Genomic DNA, 20,686 nt, shown 5'->3' on the forward strand with positions numbered 1-20,686 from the left:
TCATTCCCTCCCCCACCCTGCAAAAACAAAAACAAAAACAAAAAAACACGCTTTCAAAAAACTCAGTGCAAAAGGAGGCAACTGTAAATTGTTTTTTTTTTTTTTAAATCACAATCTAACTTTGGAAAGTGTTTAAGCTTAAAAATGAAGAATTCCAACTTTTTTTATAAAGTGAACACTATTCATTGTAATTAGATCAAAATATGGCTAAGGCCTGAACCTATAAAAACCTTATATTACATTAATCTTCCCCTTAAAAGGAACAATTATTTACCAAAAAGCCCCCAACATTTTAAGAGTAGCCTATCTGTACTGCCTGAATCACCTGCCTTATTTAGTCCTTCAAATGAACAGGAAATGAGCGCACTGATTGTGCTAAAAAGCTGCACTTCTTAAAACCCACCGAAGACAGAATCCCCTCCGCAGAAATTAAATTCCTCCTGCTTGCTGCCAGGGTAGTAGGGTGGTTGTTTAAAAACGCCCGAGGTTGTTTATATATCCTAGTTGAAGGCCAAGATTTTTAAAGGCAGCTCAAAGCTAAGGCAAGATGAGGGGTGAAAACGGAACCCAGACCTTTTGAGCTGCTGGTCTGAAGTTGCCGGGTCCACGCGGCACCCTCCACTAACAGAAAAACTGGCGGATTGGACCTCTGGGTTCTCAAAAGACACCTCGTCACCTTTTGCTGCCTGGGGCTTAATCTAGGTGAGCTGCGATAACGTTCTGAAGGGTTCCAGGAAAAGAAACAGGATTTGCTACTTGCGGCTTTTGGCAGGAGCAGACTTAGAAGCTCGCAAAACTCCTCAGAAAACTTTTGCAAACTTAGCTATGCCTGCCGTGGACTTTGTACATGCTAATTCCTATAGGGCGGGTTTTAAAAGGAGGGGGAAATCCCTGACAGTTTTCCTTGGTGGTTTGTTTTTACGACCGGAAGATATAAAAGTATCTCTATTTTATTTCCTGATGCCTTCATCTGAGAGACAAAATGTTTTGAGTGTTAAGCCAGAGGTTGGGGGCTTGTCCCTGGCTAGTTTATAACTTTTCCTACTTTGTATCGAAGGTAAGGCCCTTGCCAGGGAAGTCCCGACTGGCCTTCAGTGAATCTCTTAGGGGCATCCTGATTTTTTAGTCCTCCCTGGATGCTGCCCGGGAGGATCGAGGCGGGTCCCTTCCGAGGGTCGCCACGGCAACGCAGCATCCCCTCATCCCTAGCGAGGAATAAGGACCAGGGGCGGCGAGGGGTAGCGCCGTCCGCTTTCTGGAACCCAGCCCCGCCCGCCTAGCCGCTTCCTCCGGGGTCGCCCCGGGGCATCGGCCGATCTTTGCCGGTTCTCCCGCCACCCACTCCAGGTTGAGTACCTTGAAAGCGATGGGCAGCGTCTTGTTGCAGCGCCAGTGCGTGGGCAGCACAGAACAGAGGAAGTTGGGGCTGTCGGTGCGCACCAGCTCGCCCGGGTGGTCGGCTAGCACCTCCACCATGCTGCGGTCGCCGCTCCTCAGCTTGCCGGCCAGGGCGGCGCCGGCGTCCGGGGCGCCCAGCGGCAGCGCCTCGCTCATCTTGCCTGGGCTCAGCGCGGTGGAAGGCGGCGTGAAGCGGCGGCTCGTGCTGGCATCTACGGGGATACGCATCACAACAAGCCGATTGAGTAAGGACCCTGCAAACAGCTCCTACCGGACGGCGACAGGGGCGCAGATCTTCAGCAAGCAGCTCCCGGGAGACCAACATACAAGTTCAGGGGCCTTTATTACTGCGGGAGGGCTAGGGAGGAGGGGAGACGAAGTTACCAACAGTTCAGGATGGGGAAAGTTCTAGTTACGCTGATCGGCCTCAGACCCAGGCAAGACTCCTAGCAACCGACCGCTTAGTGCATTAAAAAGTGGGCGACCAGGATCCAAAGTCAAACTGCAAAGGGCGCCTATCTTCTCCTGAGTCTTGCTTTGAAAGTTCAACTTCAGTCTTTGGCTATTACAAATGTTCCCGGAGGCAAAATTCCCGCACTCTCTAAAATATTAATGCGGAGAGCAAAACGACCAGCAAATACATGATTTGAAAGTTCCAGTAGTTAATCGCCTGTCAGTTTTTTGTTTTTTTTTTTTTTTTTTTTTTTTAATGCAGGTGAGTTTTGTCTAAAGTCCCAACAGAACAGAAAATACAGGAGTGTCTTCCATACAGGGTGCCCCCTTTATCATGAAAAACTGGCTTCGGTCCTCAAAAGCAAGAGCTGCGACTTCCAAAAGTTGTGCTAATGTATGTGAACGTATATATAAATATATACATATGCTACTTCATAAAATATTTACAGTATAATCTGTAGAGAATTTAAACACAACAGAAATCCATTAATGTCCGCTGCAGATTTTTTTTTTTTTTTTTTAAGTAGCCTTGAAAATCAGCTTCAGTAGTTGGAAGAGGGCTGGACTAGAATTACTTGTCATGTTCTCTCAACAGATTCTGGCAAATTACTCAGTGCGGAAAATTCGGCTTTTCAAAAATTTCTAGTTAACTTAAAAAAAAAAAAAAGTCCAAGTCGATGATACTCTGGGTACAGCACTCCAGATCTGAGAACTCGGGTTTGGGGATGTTGGTTAAGTTTGTGGCTGATCCTGTGGTTTGGTGGGAGTTGAGCTGTAGCCGAGTCACACACATGCAGACACGCACCCTTCAGAAGCCAGCCACTGTCTATATCGGCTCGGTGAGTCAACCCGGACTTGGGCAGTAGCGAGATGATCTTCCTCCAATGTCGCCCCAGCGCCGGCGGGTTAGCTCCTCCGACGCACAAATACCCAGGAGCACCACGTAACCGCAGCAGGTGGAGCGGGCCTTGAGACCAGGCTCTGCGGCGCAGATGGAAACACACCAGTCGGCTCGAGTTACACACGCGCGCACACTCCCACGCACACTGCCAAGCACACGCAACTTCACGGTTAGCTTCGAACCACAGCGCACTCTCTCCCGCAGTTGTCAAAGGAAACAATCGGGAAAAAGTTCACAGCCAGGAAAGAAGTATAAACATCCAGCCAAGAAGCCAGTTCATTCAAAAGTAAGAAAGAAAGGGGGAAAAAAAAAAAGGAAAAGAAAAAAAAAAAAAAAAAAAAAAAAAGGTCCAACGCAGGTCAAGGAGAAGCAGCAAAGGTTGACTTTCCTGTGGCGTCCCCAGGAGCCCGGGTTAGAGATGCCTGCCGGCGCAGGGCCGGGCAGCGTGGTGCCCTGGCTGGGTCCGGCCGCGGGGCGCCCGTCCCGCCCGCGCCCGCTGGCTCTATGAATGAGAGTGCCTGGAAATGAACGTGCTTTTACTGTAAGCCCGGCCCGAGGAATTCCATTCCCTCAGCTCGTTTGCATAGGGGCGGCCGGCGGCCAATCACAGGCCTTTCCGGTATCAGCCAGGGCGCGGCTCACTGCCGCCTGCTCCTGGAATTGGCCCGCGCGCCCCCGCCGCGGCGCGCTACTGTACGCAGGCTCGGCGGGGAGTCCGTGGCGGCTGCCGTGGCCACTCCCGCGCTCCCCGCACCCACGCGAGGCGACGCCGTACACATGCACACCCTCGCCGGAGGTCCCTCCCTGGTGCTGACCCCAGCACTGCAGCTACGCGCTCGGTTGCACTGCGGTTCGCCAGGGTTTTGCAGCGAGCGGCGGTGCCACAGGCGGCCACCGTCCGGAGACCCAGAAGGAGAAATGAGGACCCAGCCCGTGAACTGCGCCAGGAGAGGCCTAGGCACCAGCTACAGGGAGGCGCCTGGCGCGCCTTGGAAACTCAGCGACCGCGAGGCTCCCGGGACGGTCCCAGGCTCTGGGAAGGCGCCCACTGCTAAAGCTCCGCTTCCCGGGCAGGGGTGGGATTCGGCCGCAAGGGGGCCGGAGGGCCGGGGCCCGGGTCGAGAGTGGCTCTGCGCGCCCCCAAGGCCTGGTTGTCAGCTACAGCGAATGACGCCGACCCGTTTAATTAGACCAGACGATGCTCCACAACACGGTTGTCGTGTTTTCGCGTTCTCTCGGTGTGTTTTCTTTAATCAGTGGGCTCGGCCTCGCACACGGCGCGCTCCTCTGGCGGAGCGTGCTCAGCTGCCAGCAGAGGTTCTAGTTCGAGAAGACCCCAAAGAACCCGAGGCCGGAAAGAAAGTTGAAAGCATCCGCTCAGCTCGCTCCCTGCTTGCGGAGCGTAGCTCCCCAAGGGGACGGAGGACGGCCGCGGCGGGGCCCGGCGTGGTCTGCTCAGAGCGGGGCCACCCCACATCCACCCTTCAGCTCCCCGGAAACGGCCCCAGCGCCTCCCCGCCCCCGCGCTCCAGCGGCCGGGGTGTTGAACCCACCCGGCTTTGCGCGCGGCAGGGAACTTCCCCCTAGGCCCGTCCCCGCGGCGCCGCGGGCATTTTCGCGGAGCTTAAAGGACCCGCCCCTGGCCCGGCGCGCTGCCCGCTCCCGCCCCCCATCCGGCAAGGCTTGCTCCCTTCCCCGACCCCCAGTTCCTTCGGGGCCCTTCATCCGCCGAGGGTCTCTCAACCTCGCCATCGAGCTCCTCACCCCTCCCTAGGACAAGGCCGAGCCCCTCAACATGAACTCCCCCGCGCCGGGGTCCCTCGGTTGTCCCCGCGGGTCACCTCCCTCCCCCCGCGGACGTGCGGCTAGGGTGCTGGGCGCTGCCTCTGGGGTCTGACGGAGGAGGAGGCCGTGGCGGGTCGGGCGCCCAGGCCGCTTCCCTAGCCCGGGGCCTGGAGAAGCCGGCTAGCTGCGCAGGGAGCGGGAGAGGCCTTCCCCAGGCGCTGCGGGCCGCTGGGTCGGGGCGGACGCCAGGGGGCAGCAGCGGCCCTCGCTCGACGCCGGGGCTCCAGGCGGCAGCGCCCTGCATCCGGAGCGCCCCGACGGCGAGAGCTCTGCGGTTCTGCCCGGCGGCCTTCGGGTTGCTCTTGTAAGAACTTGAGTTTGGGGAGACACGACAGGAAACGGCCGCCGGAGACAGCTTGAGCGGCTGCGTCGTGGCCCTAGGCAGGCAGCACAGCCGACCTGGCTGGGAACGCCCGGACCTGGGGTCCCTGCTGTCCAGACCCGGCTGAGTCCGGTCTTTTCCTCAAGTCCTCCGCCTGGGCACCTCTGTCGGCCCATCCAGGGCTCTGGGTGCTGCAGGTGGCTCGGGTGCCCGGGCAAAGCCGCACTCTCTCCATTCCCGGGCCTCGCCGCCCCCCAGCCTCCTCTACTTCTCTCCCCAAGGTGGGCCCGTCCTGTAACTTTTTAACGCCAGAAAACCAGGGTCACTGCCAGCACCGAACTATATTTTCTTTGTTTAATTGAGTCTGGGGTCTTCGGAAGAAAAATGCTCTGCGTTTTTCTTTCTAAGTGAGTTTTGAAGAAGCCCGGATCACTTGTAAAACCCCCGATCGTCCGTCCGGCCTCTGACACTGCACCTCGGCTGCGTGGGGCAGATTCTTGCTTTTTTTCCGCCTCCAGCTGCCGCTCTCCTGCCCGGGGCCATCCTTAACTTGTGGCCAGGCGCAGATTCTGCCCGCTCTAAAGGCGAGTTCGGGGCTAGTGGAACCTGTTCTCCCGGGCTCGGCTCAAAGGCGCTCCCTAGGAGCCGACCGAGGGCTCCTGGGGCCACCGGCAAGTGCATCCCCACTTGTCGGGGACAGAGATGAGCAAGAGTGTAGCAGAGACAACAGTGGACTCTGATTCCAGGGGAAGGAGCTGACTCAGGTGTAATCTGCTCCCCTGGGACTCGGGCCCATTGCCTAAAACCCTAAACCCCTAAACCTGGGCCGGGACTGCGGGTCGGGACTTGGACTGGGTCTCCGGGCGGGGACCGAGCTGAATTTTCTAGGGCAGTCCCCTGGGCGCTGCCCCACGGAGTTTCAACCCATAGACCCCGAGTTCGAAGCTCGAAGACGATAATACCAACGAAAGCTTCTAGATAGGGCCGCCCGACTCGTGGGCTTCCCCGGACCTGGGCGCCATGGAAATGCGCTGCTGCGCGGTGCACACTTGAAAAGTCAGAAAACAAACAAAAAACCACCGCCCCTTCCTTACAGAGGAACTGAAATGAATGGCAAGCGGGCAGCATGGGGCTCCGCTGGTGGGTACCGGGAGCCCTTTAGTCGGAAGGATTTTTTTTTTAACCGAGTTTATAAAGTACTGTAACACTGCGTAGAAAATAAGTAATTCCTTTCCACCGAGAGCGCTCATTAGAAGGACCGTATAGAATTTCCTTTCCTTTGCCTGAGAAAGGAAACCTTACCAAGTTCACTCCCAGTGTTACCCAGAAAAATACAAAAATTTACATAATACAAATGAAAAGATGAGACGCAGTGATATATTGGGAGGATGCTCTATGGGAGTCTTCTAAATTTGTTGCAGAGGGGATAATTGAAGATGTTCAAACAGGAATGAAATAGAAGTTTCCACCGTGAATTTAAAAGAAGTAGTTGATTATCTGGAAGACAACTGCTTCACTGAAGAACAATAACAATTAACTGACGTTTTCTATTCACAATTTTAGCTGGGCTCAGAATACACCTAAATGTTTTGTATTTAAATATCTAAGTGTTTTGTATTTTTGCTTTTTCAAAACCTTCTCCAAGATAAAATGAGTTTAAAAGTGGGATTGGAATCTCAACAATTTTCTTTAATATCATTGTGATATTTCCAAGATTAGATTTCTAAAGAATGTACTATTTCTGAAAGAATTATTTCTATTGCTTCTGTTTTAATTAGAGAATGTATCTTCCTATTGGTTCTGGACCGATTTGCTGCTGTTGGAAATAATGTCACAGGGATAAGGAACAATTCTGAGGAATACAGGTCCACATAACCTGCTATTCTCACTGTCCAGTTTTGAACATTGAAATTTAATTTTTTTTTCTCCCTGAAGTGACTTCGAGGTTATTTCACTTTTGAAATTTAATTACAAGGGGGCTGAGATTCCTTTTTCTTGCACTGTATCCTTCCCCTGTAGGAATATGCCCCTGGAATGCTGGGGTTAATGTGTGATTATCTCACTGTAACTTCGGGAATCACTGGTGCACCTCACAAGTAGCAAACTGAGAATATTTTTAAATTAATCTTTTTTAAATTTAGGGATGCTTAGTAAACATTTTACCCTTGTAAAATTTTGCATTACCACAGCTATAACAAAGGTAATAAACTGGGTTATAGGAGATAGAAGCCTAGCTTTATTTTTTAGAGAGTTGTATAGAGTCATTTAATAACAGCAGAATGTACAAGTGGTAAATGTCATAGAACTGAGGGTATCATTTAAGGTTTCATTGGAATATTTTATATGGTATGACATCTACAATACAGAACTGCTTTTAAGTATATTGGAATCAGCAAAAAAAGCTTGGATTATCTGGTAAAATTATATAATAAGTTTCATATATTCATAAACATAAAATCATGTATATGAATAGGTTAATATGCCTTTTTTATAAAAAAAATCTTTTAAAATTTAACATACCGTGAATATCTCTAGAAGGATTCATTCCATGTATGCATTCTGAAATAATAGAAAGTAGGAAAATAAAAATAGTAATATGAATATACTTGCAACCAATTGATAGTTATTGAAATTTCATCCTAATTATAATAACTGCAAGTTTAAAAACATTTCTACTGAATTCAGTTTTTTTTCATTCCTTGTCATACTCTTTAGCACTGGAAGTTTATTTTACGCCATTGTCCAAATATATCCAGCCTATTTGGCACAAAACTAAAATAGCAAATCATCAAATAAAAAATAGACTGTGACATAGACATATGATTTTGTGTGTCTTTCACCACTGTGTTCCATTGCTTGCTAATACTGAATCTTTGTGTCTTAGAATCTCTCCTTTTAAGCTCTGCATGGGATTTATTTAATAGAGATTAAAAATACATCTGGAAAGGTGTAGAAATGAATCAGAATTCCAGGTGAAATTAAAATCAAACTCTAATTGAATTTAAGAACACTTAAAAATCTGTAACACAGCAAAGCTAAGTGCAAGAAATAAAAGCAATGAAAACATAAACAATTTGAAATATGTCTTTTAAAAGGGGTAAGTGGCTGATTAGACATTATGGCCATTTACTTCCAATGACAGGATGTTTTAGAAATATTCTCCCCTTCCTTGTTTTCCTTCTCTTTCTTATCTAGAAGGGCAGGTTGTTTATATTGAAACCACTCTTGAATTAACAAACAATATCAATTATTATTGGAAATAATTGTCATAAGACAATTTCCAAACATAAAGTACTTACTTCTTGCTGCTGCAGGGACAGCTTTAGGTAAGTACATGAAACTAAGTCATATGAAGCTATTCTCTTTTCCTTTAATACTTACATGTAGTATTTTAATTCAAAATTACCCTATCAGCCTTGTGTATTGATAAAGGTCAGTACCCAAAAAATATTAAGAAAATACTACTTTTCAAAACCTTAGGATTTGAACATTTCAATTAGCACAGACCTAAAGCTTTCGGCTCTACTCTACAATATTAGTATAATGTGACTTTAAAAAAACGTTAAAAATAAGGAGGTAATTATTTCAGATTTCCAGACGCTGTTTAAATAGGGAGGAGAACAAGATGTGCAGCTCCTTAGTTGTATATTTTTGCCAAAGCAAAAAGAGCAAATAAAATAATTAGGACTTCTGAAGGGCTGCCCTATAATGAAAGATTAAAGGACTTAAATACGTATAGTCTCGAAAGAGCTTCCTTAACACAAAAATTTTTAAAAGATTGTGGTTTACAAGTACATAAAATGACTCTATAAAGATTTTCTTAGAGAACAGGGCAGGGACAGAATCATTTGCACTAATTATGAATGACAAGGTAAGAAACTACCAGTGTACCCCAAAGTAGGCAAACTCTGTTTGAACAGCATGGAGGTGCGTGGGGGATTTCAGACAGCAGGGTTTACACTGGAGACCCAGCGGAACCAAGTGCCCTGGCAGTTCTCTCTCAGGACCCTGAGAAGCCTCTCTGTGTCTGAGGCTGAGAAATTTCAGGAGAGTGAAAAGGAAGGGTTCATGCCAAGAAAAGCCAAGACTTTTGTTTTTTAACCTCAAAGGCAAAAGCAAGAGGCTTTTGAAAGGTATGCATGTTACCTGTTAAACACTTTCTAACCTTGAGAACTCAGGGGTGCAGGTGAGGAGAACCTGTGGGGATTTGAAGGAATTTGGCTCCAGAGATGGAAAAGGTGCTCACCAACCCTGGGCTGCAGGAGAGGAGAGGTTGTGTGTGTCCCTGATAGTAGAGGTGGAATCTGGCTGACTGTCCCCCTTGCCATTGCCACTGAGTACTATCATACACCAGGCGGTGATTATATGCCTCGCCCAATTGAATCCCTGCAAAACCATTTCCTCTCTCATTCTACAGACCAGAAACCTCATCAACCCTGCCTTGGTTCACTTCAACAAACGCACAAACACACACACACACACACACACACACACACTCACTCACATGAACATATGGGTTCACACGGTGTGAGCCATGTTTCTTTTGATCACAACTGTGTATTTTTATGGGCATCCTTTGCGGAGTTGGGAAAAATTTAACTCTGATTTCATCTTTCACTTGAATCTTCCCGGGTGACATGCATTGTCTTTAGCAGAAAATATCTCTGGAATTTTCACCATGCAAATATCAAATATTTAGGAGTCACGTCCTGACATCATTTCTGGTCATCCAGAGAGGGCTTGAGGAGCAGGCTGTTTCATTTGAGGTGTTTTTAAAGTCATAATAAATATAAAATGGCTTTCTCCATCTTTTCTCAACTCCATTCATCCCAGCCAGCACCTTTTAAGTCTTTTCTAGAATATGAAGCATTTGATTTTCCTCCCTTGAGCAGTTCCTGTGTGCCAGGCAGGGTGCTAGGCTCACTGGTGACAAAGTACAAAGGGATGGCAGCAAAGAGGTATCATAGCTGCTGACAGACTCATGTGCAGGGGCCAGGGAGCTGGTGGGAAGGGGCACAGGGAGAAGAGGACCCAGTAGAGATTGTTTCTAAGAGAGACTGATTTGACTCTTGCAGGTTGGGTAGATTTGTAGGTGGTGTGGAGGGATAGAGGAAGGACCTAGGGAGTGGAGGGTGGGGTGGGAGAAGGCCCTCCAGGGCAGAAGGAGCATCTTGAGCCACATGAACTTGTGAAACAGACCAGCCTGTCAGCTCCAGTGCAGTTGGAGCGTAGGCTTGAGATCAGACTAGGGAAGGCGGGTGTGGTGGCTCAGGAGGATATGGACAGAGAGATAATGGGCAGCTTACACAACCTGAAGGCATGCGAACCCCAACATGAGGGCTGTGGGTTCTCTAGACACCATGCACCCTGGAAAATAGAAACAGATACACCTTTTAGGAAAATAAGCCTGTCGAAGGCGGATATGTGAATTGGAGCAGATAGAAACGAGAATCAAGGGAGCTACACCACTGTCAGACAGGTTCTTGAGGATCTGAATCAAGGGAGCTGCAGAGGAGGGACATGAAGGCTGAAGGTGAAGGAGAGGCAAAGTTTACCCAGCTTCTGGCCACTAGCAGCAGCAGAGAACGACGCGCGAGCGTGGGTTTGGAGGTAAATGTCAGAGTTCATCTTTGGACGTGCAGAGTAGAATTGGAGGTGCTGCTGGTGGGACAAGGAGTCAGAGAGACCTGGGAACGGCCTTGTGGAAGTATTGAGTGGATCATCCTCAGAATATCTGTGGCAACTTGATATTCCTCAGAGAACATGTCCCTGGAGAAGAGGGCATTAAGGGGCTCTGGGATCATAGACATTCCAAAGATGAGCACAGAGAGAAGAATTGACCAAGGAGACTGAGCTGGGAAGGCAAAGGAGAGAACGGGGCCTGAGAAACTTAAGAGATGGGAGTCTGCAGAGGAAAGTCATGCCCCCAAACCAGAGAGAGGTTTTGAAGAGGAGGACGGACAAGATCGTGTTGGGTCTGACTGTAGGAAGCATGGACCGTACCTGTGCCAGAAGGGAGGAGCAGAATCAGCAGATGGGGGACAAAGAGAGACGGGGGGGGGGGGGGGGGGGGGGGGGCAGGAAAGCCAATGGGCGCAGGGAAGGGGAGGGAGAGGATTGTGGAAGAGAAGGAACCCAGCTGAGTGGCAGAGGGCGGAGAAGGACAAGGTTCAGGGGCGTGCGTGTGTGTGTGTGTGTGTGTGTGTGCAAGAAGAAGAGACAGGAGGAGAGGAGCGACTCCCATGCGTTTTACTAAAGCACAAGGTCCTCAGCCCGCCTCAAGCCCGCTCTTCTGTTGCTTTCCCACGGCACCAGCGCCTCCCGGTTTCCAGACTGGAATCTGTGGATTTATGTTGACTTCATCCGATTTGTTACCAACGAGTTTTCTTTGCGTGATTATAACTTATCTCCCCGTTGCCATCACTGGGTTCAGGTTTTCTGACCTCTTGCCAGATTCCTTACAAAGATCGCTTTAAAAGGGTTCCCACTAATCTCAGGCGGCACTTCCAGCTTCACCTCCCACACCACAGCTCGGCCAGCTTGCCTCCTGGACTCAGCGCAGCTCCTCAGCACAACCTGCCGGGTGAAGTGTCCCCTCCCTGTCCTTGTCCTGGAAGGGGGTATCAAGGCTCTCTGCCTCCCTCTCAGGGACCTTGTGGCCTCCATATCTCCAGAATCACTCATGAACTCTGCTTTGTGTAGGAGTCGTTTTAATATATCGGGGTGTGGGCTTGGGTCAGAGGCAAGTGACAGAATCTCTTCTTCCTGGCTTCCGGTTTCTAGGCAGAACAACATTATTTTGTGTAAAACTCTGGACTCCTTTCTACACTCTTACTCATCCTTTATCATAAAAGATTGAAGTATCTGGTTAGTAACTTTGGAAACAAGAACGTTATGAACAATCCTAAACTGGAACCCCAAGATTCCCCCCTAATCCCTGTGTGTATGATGAGCTATTATGCTGTGGCTATGGTCCATGGAAAAGAGGGGTGTTTCATATGTAATTAAGGGAACTAATCAGTTGGTTTTGAGGCAACCTCTGGGGAGATTGGCCTTGGGGGCCTCGTCTAATCAGGGGAGACTGTTCATAATGGAGAACTTCTCTGATGGGGGCAGAGGCAAAGTCCCTTCCTGGAAGATAGAAGAGGCACAGGCAGGAACAGGACAGCAGTTCCCTGAACCTGAGGGTGAGCCCCTGGCAGCTAGCCAGCAAGGAGACAGGGGCACCATCCTGTAGCTTTGTGGAATTGCATCTGCCAGCCTCCTGAATAAGCCTGCATGTGGGTTCTCCCCTAAAACCTGGAGCTAAGAGCTTGATTTGGCTAATCCCTTAACCTTGGTCTTGTGGAATCCTGAGCAAAGAACCCAGGGGAGACCACTGTCCTTCTAGCCTACAGAACTGTGAGTTCATAAATAGGTATTGTTTAAAAACTAAATTTGGTAACTTGCTGATTTTGTAACAGTGGAAAACTAATACACTGAGCATATGCGCTTCCTCCTCCTATTACTTTGGCAGACACTTCCTGTGTGTCAGTGAGTCTCCCTATTTCTGGGGTTCAATGGGCAGGAAGTTGCATACCTAAGTTCCAAAAGTACTGTTGGTGACAAAGGTGGTGTTTTGATCATGTCCATGTGTTTGACTCCTCTGCCCATCTCACACTTCATTCTGGTTCATTAGGAGCAGGGATGCCTTTCAACTGCCCCCAACCCCAAGTCCATTTATACAGTTGCCTTATTCCCTTCTGATCCACTCTCACCCCCACACACAGAACCACTGGACCTTCAGTGCCTCACACATGAGGCTGTGTCTTACTTATCTTTAAATTTGCTGGCACCAATGCATAAACTGAAGCTGCATCGGAAGCCCTGGGGGTCTACTGCAGGTTCTGATTCAGCAGGTCTGGGGAGGAGCCTGAGATTCTTGCAGTTCCCCAAAGCTTCCAGTTATACAGCTGTGACTGCTGGTCCAACTCTGAGTGTGGACTCAGAGTTGGCAAGGCCCCCAGAACACAGTTTGGTCTCCAGCAAAAATCTCACCCAGCACAGACTTTTAAACAGGAAATTTTAAGTTTTTCATAGACAGCAATGTAAATTGATCATAAAGTCATCTTGGGTTGGACTTTTTAAGCTATTGTTAATGGGCAATGTTTGTGTCCCCCTCGAGATTCACATTAAAGTCATCGTCCCCAAAGTGAGAACATCAGGACCTTCGAGAGATAAGGAGGTTAAGATGAAGTTGTGAAGGTGGGATCCTGGTGGTGGGATGAGCGCCTTTATTAGAAGAGAGATCCTTCTCTCCATCTCTCCATGCCTTGCGAGGACGGAGCAAGAAGATAGTCATCTGAAAGCCAGGAAGAAGGCACTTGCCAGGGTGCTGGTACCCTGATCTCTGACTTGCCAGCTTCCAGAAGTGTCAGAAACGAATGCTTGCTATTTAGGTCACCAAGTCTATGGAGTTGTGTTACAGCAGCCTGAGCTAGCCAAGCCAACTACCATCATGGCGGCTGTCTTTGACCAGTGAGTTTTCTGTTAGGCCTGTGCTGAACGCTCTCCATACATTATCCAACTTCACCCTCCAGGGAAGGGTGCCCCACAGACATCAAGGAGGAAGTGAAGATTCAGTAACTGGTCCATTTTGAACCCAAACTCCACTGACAGTTTGCCACAAGAGTGCCTCGTTATAACCAGCAACCTAAACCGCCTTCCAAGACGGTCCACATTCTAATATTTTGCCTTTAAACCAGGTGGGCATTTTTTCTTATCCTAGAACAGCACCATCTGATAGAAACATAATACATGCATATAATTTAAAAATTCCTAGCAGCCAAACTTTTTTACCTTTTTAAGTAAAAAGAAAATGGATGAAATTAATTTTAATTAGGTCTTATTTAACCCAGTCTTTTCAAAACATTGTCAGTGGGACATGTCATCGAGGTGAAAATTATTGGTGAGATATTTTACATCTTTTTGGTTGTCGTATCACACCTTCCAAACCCTGTGAGTTCTTCATATTTGCAGCACATCGCAATTGGGTGTAACCACGTTGTAGGGCTCAGCAGTCACTTGCAGCTAGTGGCTATCATATTGCAACTCCATAGGGACACTTCAGCCCGAAGAACAATTCTGCTACTGTTCTTTGGAGCCCTGCCTTTAACCTGCTACTAGTGAAGACCATTAAAACAGGCACCTTTCTTGGCTCGTATTTTCCCCCTGGCTATCCTGAAATGAAGTTCAGAATTTTTACTATAGCATCACTTGGTGAACTCAGAGGCACACACACACACACACACACACACACACACACACACACACAAATACATGGCAGCTACTGGATTGCCCAGGCTACTAACCACTGTCAACACCACCAATGCAACTCCACAGCCCAGGATGAGCCGCAGCTGTTGATTTCCACTTGGCACTTGTTAACCACCGACGGCCTCAGCCTATAAACTACTACTTTGGTTTTCTTTGAAGTCTGAAAAAAATATTATAAAAAGCCTCTCTAGTCCCTTTCTTTTCCTATAACAATAGTTTTCTATGACATCCATCCAGTGGATTCTTAAATATCAGCCATACAGCCTAGAAATAAAGGTTCTGTTTTTAATAGGTCACAATTTAAAAATTGCTAAGCAGCTAAAGAAACTCACTCTCAAATAGGAAACCCTACAAACAGATGTCCTTTGAAATATGGCGGGTAGATTTTTCAAAAAGTCACTCAGCATGTCAATATGTTAGCAACCTATCAGTTAAACTTCAGTAATAGTTCAGTGTAGCAGGGCCACTTGTACTCTGAGTTATGGACTCCCTCCCCCTGTCTTCAGAAGACAAAGCAAAGGTTTGTCTTAGGAACCTCTGGCCTTACCTCCCTGTCTCCTGGGAGCCTGGAGGACCCACTGTGTCTTTTAAGCAGCATACCTGTTTCCATCCTTCAGTCCTGTGAGTGGACTATGAGGTCAAGGGCTGATGTGTGGACCCTAGAAAGAGTGTAGACCCTTCTTCTCATTCTCTCTAGCACCATTAGCCCTGGAAGGTTAGTTTAGAACCTGCAGTGAGAACTCAGTCTCTGCCTAAAACTATCTCCTCTTTGAATGCCATCCTTCTCTAAGCATTATGGGAAAGCACCCATGTGTTAGCAGGCATCTCAAAAATCATCTGAACTTGAGAAACAGGGAGGTAAGTTTAGGGACTTGAGCCTGACTTGGAGTTCTCTAATTGAGCACTCTGAGGACAGTAGGGTTTGCTGGTGGATGATGGAAGCAGTATCTATAAAACAGCTAATGCTATTATAACCGGCTTTATTTTAGGCATTTTAGTTAATATATTTAAAGCCATTTTAACCACAATGAATTTGAAACAAAATAGATTGTTTTTTCTAGGTTTCCTAAGAAACAAATGAATGGATGTATGAAAAAATAAATAGGTTCATTTCATTTTCCTGTGGTCACCTCACAAAAAATTCTCCTCCCCAAATTGAATAGTTTCTTTTGATTCCCTCTGATTATAATTTACCTTTTCTCTTGCACTTGGGTATTTATGAAATAGGAAGGTAGACTTTTTTTCTTAATCAACATTTATGTTTAAAAGTCACTGAGTCATTTTGACTGGCTCTTGAACTATTAGCCATACAGAGGAGGGTTGGGATTAGTTCAGAACCAACTCAAGATAATACATTTTAATGACTATCATTTTCCAGAATTTCTCTCCTTTCACATAAGATTTTCTATTCTTTTCAAGCAGGCCAAGGGACATATGACATGAAACACAAATAAATAGCAAACAAATAACTTAGCTTTTTTTTTTTTTTTTTTTTTTTTTTTTGCGGTGCTGGGGATTTGAACCCAGGGCCTTGTGCTTGTGAGGCAAGCACTCTACCCATTGAGCTATATCCCCAACCCATAACTTAGCTTTTATATCTTCTGGAAAATAGTAAAACTGCATTACTGCTGTGTTCTGCAGTTTACATATGGATTAAGTATAGACCAAAACACACAGTTACTTAGTGTATGTTACCTGTAATGATTTATTATTACATCTATTAAATATAAAAAAATCTGCTTTTTCACTAATTCTTTTCTTTGTTAGCCCAATTAGTAAAGTTTCCCTATTATCTTACACAGTTTACAGCTTTAAATAATAGCTTTAAAATAATAGAAACATAAAACACAGTCTAATTTCTTTAAAATAAACAACTGTGAAGTTCTTCATTATTATTACTACTTTAGTACCTCAGAGCATTGCTTTTTTATTTTTTAATTTGTTCTAATTAGTTATACATGACAGTAGAATGCATTTGGACACATAGTACACAAATGGAGAGATCAGTGCTTTTTATTGAGATAATTTTTTTTTCTATTTATGATTTTACATAGACTGTCCCACAAAGGCAGCAGAACTCATGAGAAAAGAAATTTAGAAGATTAAGATAAATCTTTGGTCTGAATTGCCTATTTTGAATACAGGAACTGAACTCAAGAATCAAGAGTGAGAAGTGTAGCTAAACTGTGAGATATCTATATTGATCAGTTAAATAATATATTACAAATATCTGCCTTAGAATATTCCATAAGCACTCAGGCAAGAAGGCAAATGCTTTCATATTAATCCTGCTATTTTCAAATTTGGAAAGTCAACTTTTAGAGAAAATAGTGGGCTAAGGCTGCCCCTGCCCTACTTTCTTGTGGGATCGTGGAATTATCATACTCCATAAAAGCTTTAAAATGTCACATTGCAGTGTAAAATAAAAAACAGAGAAAAAACCCAGCAACAACAGAAGTAATAATTCTAGTCTCTATGATTATATTTTGAAAATTTTATAAAATTGTCAATGATAATGATATGAGAATGACCACATATTTTCAGATGATATTAATAATACTATATGATTGATATTCAAGAAATAATCCCATTTTACAGATAATGTACCATACACTAAAATGGAACAGTTAACATTTTTGGACACTTTTGACAAAACAACATTGTCTGTTTTTCAATCAGACAATGGTTAAGTCAGATTTAAACTTTTTAAATAGGATTATTTCAGATATCCTTAGAAATATGCTGCCATTTTAAATCTATCGGCTATGTTAAACAGATTTTACTACCTTTTTGAACAAGTAAGTGGTGTTAATTCTCTAGAGTCTATCTCTTCCTGAAAAAAAAAGGAAGAGTGAAAAGAATTGTTTTTCAAATTAAAAATAATTTTCTGAAAATGGATATTACCTGATAGCTAATTTTCAACTTAAACTTCCATGCATAATTTGAAAGCTTTACACAGAAATCGCCCATAGAATTTAAACATAATGGAGCACAAAATAACATTTGAGGAATGTTATCACATATTTTTGCAGAGTAGGTAGGTTTTTAAAAATAGCAATAGCAAAGGAACAGAATTTGACCACACATGACCACAAACGAGCCCCCAAATGAATTCTAGTTCATTTTGTCTCCAACCGCTGACCAAGGACTGTACTCATACCTTGTGGTTATACCACTCTCCCATATTTTCCTGCTTTGGTAATTACCTGAACAATTCAAATGCACACGAAGATTCCCATTTTGAGGGGAATTTCAAATGTACTCTTGGTTAATACAGATTTCGAGAAGGACCTGAAGTGAGTATCTGCTATAAATGGGGATTTTTGGGAATCTCTTTAAAGAGCTCATTTTAAATAGTTCTGTGATTGTCAAGTTTTCAATTAGGGAGCATGCCAGCCTGGAGAGAAAACTATCCTAGGTCAAGTCTTCCCCTAGCACAGAAATTGTATGTTTCTCTCTAAACCAAGAACTCTCCTGTACCGAAGCCACCAAATGATGAGGAGGACTTCTAAGGAGAGAGGAAAGGTCCACAGAGGACGCCAGGAGGGGCTCTTCTGTGGGTCTGCAAATGCCACCCGGGGCACAAGGTGCCATGCTGTCAGAGGAGCCGGCTCCTGGCCTAGTGGGATGGCCTGCTGGGCAGTAGGTGCCACTCACTGAGACCTGAGCAGACCCCTCTCCTGATTCACTCTCTGCCCTGGGCATCACTAGTCAACACTGGCAAACTGAACAGGGACACAAAATGAAGGGCATGATGTCCATTTCCCTTCCCCCTCACTAACCCAGCTCACCAGAGAATTCATTTCTCTCTTTTAGCCTCAGGCTCTATAGGCTAGCAATTTTCATTTCGTTACTGAAATGATTTGCCCCCTAAGCTGCCCAATTAGAGTGGAAGTGGATTAAGACTTCAGGTTAACTCCTTTGTTACCAGGAAGAAGAAAGAATAAAGATACAGGTAAGTTTTGTTTTCACTTTGTGTGTGTGTGTGTTTTTTTTTCTGATCAGGATAAACCTATAGATTAATCATACTCTTCCCCAAAGACAATCCTTTAGTGAAAACATGATCCTGCCTTAAGGTATGTAACAAAATAAAAGCCTCTTTAATCAGAATTTTTTAAAATACTGACCATCTTTATATTTAAAAGTGCTCTTGAATTCTTATGCATAAAAGTAGGAGATTTGAATATAAACTAGAAAGTTATAATGACACAAGAAACACGCCACTCCCACATTACAGAGAATGAATATAGCAAGCATGGAAACTTTCCCTGGTGTTAGCTTGAACTATCTGAACCTTTAAAAAAATTTTTTAAAAGGCAGTGTGGATAGATGTCTAGAAAATGCTGGGTCACCTCAAGTTTGAAGCTTGTTAATTAGTTTTTCCCCCAGAACCTAAAAACAAAAACTTCTATAGTAAAAACATCCTTTCTTTATTGATCTTTAAGATTTTGGAACACTGAAGTGCAAAGTCCATGAACCATAAATAACTCATCAGGAGCAACCAATGAAAGGAGAACCTTATCTCTGTTGGAGGTCTGTTTATTTGCAATGGACAAAAGGAAAGGGGATTCAGTCTCTCTGAAATAAGCTAAATTCCCCTCTGAGATAAATTCTTGAATCTTCAAAAGTAACTATGGTTATTTTCTATTTTTTTTATTTTTCAGGAGCACATACATAGTGTACACATGATTGGCTTAGCAGGTGGAGGACATAATTTACATCCCAGGAAGAGCCTGGGTAGCAGAACAGCAGGTCATGAATGCACTGGATCTTGGTTATGTTGGATTTTGATAGGTTTTGGGGTTCATGAAGCAACTGGCTCATTTGACATTTGGGGATCCATCAAGTGTCCCTAGTTTTTGAAGAGAGGGGAAAGTTGTGGAATCATAAGAGTGGAAGCCTATGTGTCAATAGCGCTTTGGTGACCAAACCCATTTTAGTGGACAAATAATAGAGGTCTCTCACATTTTCTGAGCTACACTGAGCTCCAAGCAATGTGGCAAGACCTTCTCTTCCATTATCCTTTCTGCTAAAGCTATTAAGTGAGGAACTATTAACTTGCTCAAGACCAAGTAAAGATGGAACCTGAAAGTAATCCTTTGACCCTGGTACAATTGTGTATATTAAAAAAAAAAAAAAAAAATTGTTCTTCATATTTCTCCTTTAAGAAGTTTTATAGACAAAGACTTTCTAAGAGGGTGACTTTTGCTTTTGGTGACAGACCTTCCCTGGGGTGAAGGGGCTTTGCCAATAGGCCAGCTCTTGCAGGTATGGAGCAGAGAAAGAAGGAACACAGAACCCAGAGAGAGGGATAAATATTTCAATGACTTTTCCAGAATGGTACTTAAGGAGCAGAGCCCAACTCAATTTGGGTTTGAGCCCATGGCCTTATGGTTTAAATATAAAATGCATTAAAGCTCTTTATTTAGAGAGCCATATACCAGTTTTAGGGAACAGCCCTGATTCTCCCTCTGACTTCAGTGGGAAGACAATGCAGATAGGTGTCTCAATGCTGTCATTAGTATCCATTATTTATTAGGACTTGATGGTGTACTCAAAGTCAGCCAGGAGGGTCACGTGCCCCTTTGGTGCAAGATTGACTCTAAGGACAGCACTTCCAAGTGTGCAGCCTCAAGAGGCCCTTGACAGGGTGAGAAGACCATGGCAGCCCATCCCTGCAGGTCAAGGGCTTCCGGGTCCAGGTGCTGAGAAGAACTGGGCCTCTGTCAACTTAGGAAAAAAAAACGGAAGGATCCTGCCATGAGAAGTGACTGAAGAGTCACTTCTAAAGCACAGAGCATGACGTATTTGTTGGTTATTAGTTAATATGAATAACAAAAGAAAAGGAGAAGAGGAAACAGAACCACCCAACAACTGGAAGATAGAGTCTTCCACACACAGAAAAGTACTGCTTCCTCAGGCTTTCCTGGGATTGACGGCAATTTGAATTATGGCAGTTTACTTCTGACTGTTGCATACCGTTCAAAAAGAGTTTGAAAGCCTCTTGCCTAAAACGTCCTTCTATCTCAGTACCCATTTTGTCCTGAGTCACGTGGCTCGCTGTGTTAACTCTCCATGGCTCCAGAGGTCTCCTGACCTCCCTGTGCCTCAGTTTCCTCCTTCACCAAGTCTAAAACCGTGTCATTCTCAGGAAGTCCAAATCAAATCATAGCTTCTGAAACACGTTTAGAAGCTGGACATGGTCATCCAAGGTAAAGGACTATTATGAAATAATTCAGAGCAAAGCTGTTTTGAAGGCCACCCTTCTACCGAAAAGCATCGAATCATTTTGTTCAAGAGGTATCAGGAAAAGGAGGCTCCCAGATATGATTTGGCTTTTCCAATCTCATTTCCAAACAGTGACTGATCTGGGGTGTAAATTTTTTTTTGTTTATTTTTATTTTTTTTTTTGGTACTGGGTATTGAACCCAGGGGCATTTAACCACTGAGTC

At 45.3% G+C, this 20,686-nt stretch overlaps 1 protein-coding gene across 3 annotated transcripts in view; it reads right to left on the minus strand.

Annotated features, from left to right (window-relative positions):
* Runx1 (RUNX family transcription factor 1) overlaps positions 1 to 20,686 on the minus strand; it is a 230,826-nt gene that overhangs the window by 86,299 nt on the left and 123,841 nt on the right. For 2 of the 3 annotated variants that reach the window (XM_047563274.1, XM_047563272.1), the window contains exon 3: positions 1,357 to 1,610. In XM_047563274.1, coding sequence (XP_047419230.1) covers positions 1,357 to 1,610 — 254 coding nt within the window. Of the gene's footprint in view, positions 1 to 1,356; positions 1,611 to 7,439; positions 7,479 to 20,686 lie in introns of all 3 variants that reach the window. The other variant, XM_047563271.1, reaches the window with a different exon arrangement.

Source organism: Sciurus carolinensis, chromosome 9 (genome assembly GCF_902686445.1).
Source record: "Sciurus carolinensis chromosome 9, mSciCar1.2, whole genome shotgun sequence".
Taxonomy (NCBI): domain Eukaryota; kingdom Metazoa; phylum Chordata; class Mammalia; order Rodentia; family Sciuridae; genus Sciurus; species Sciurus carolinensis.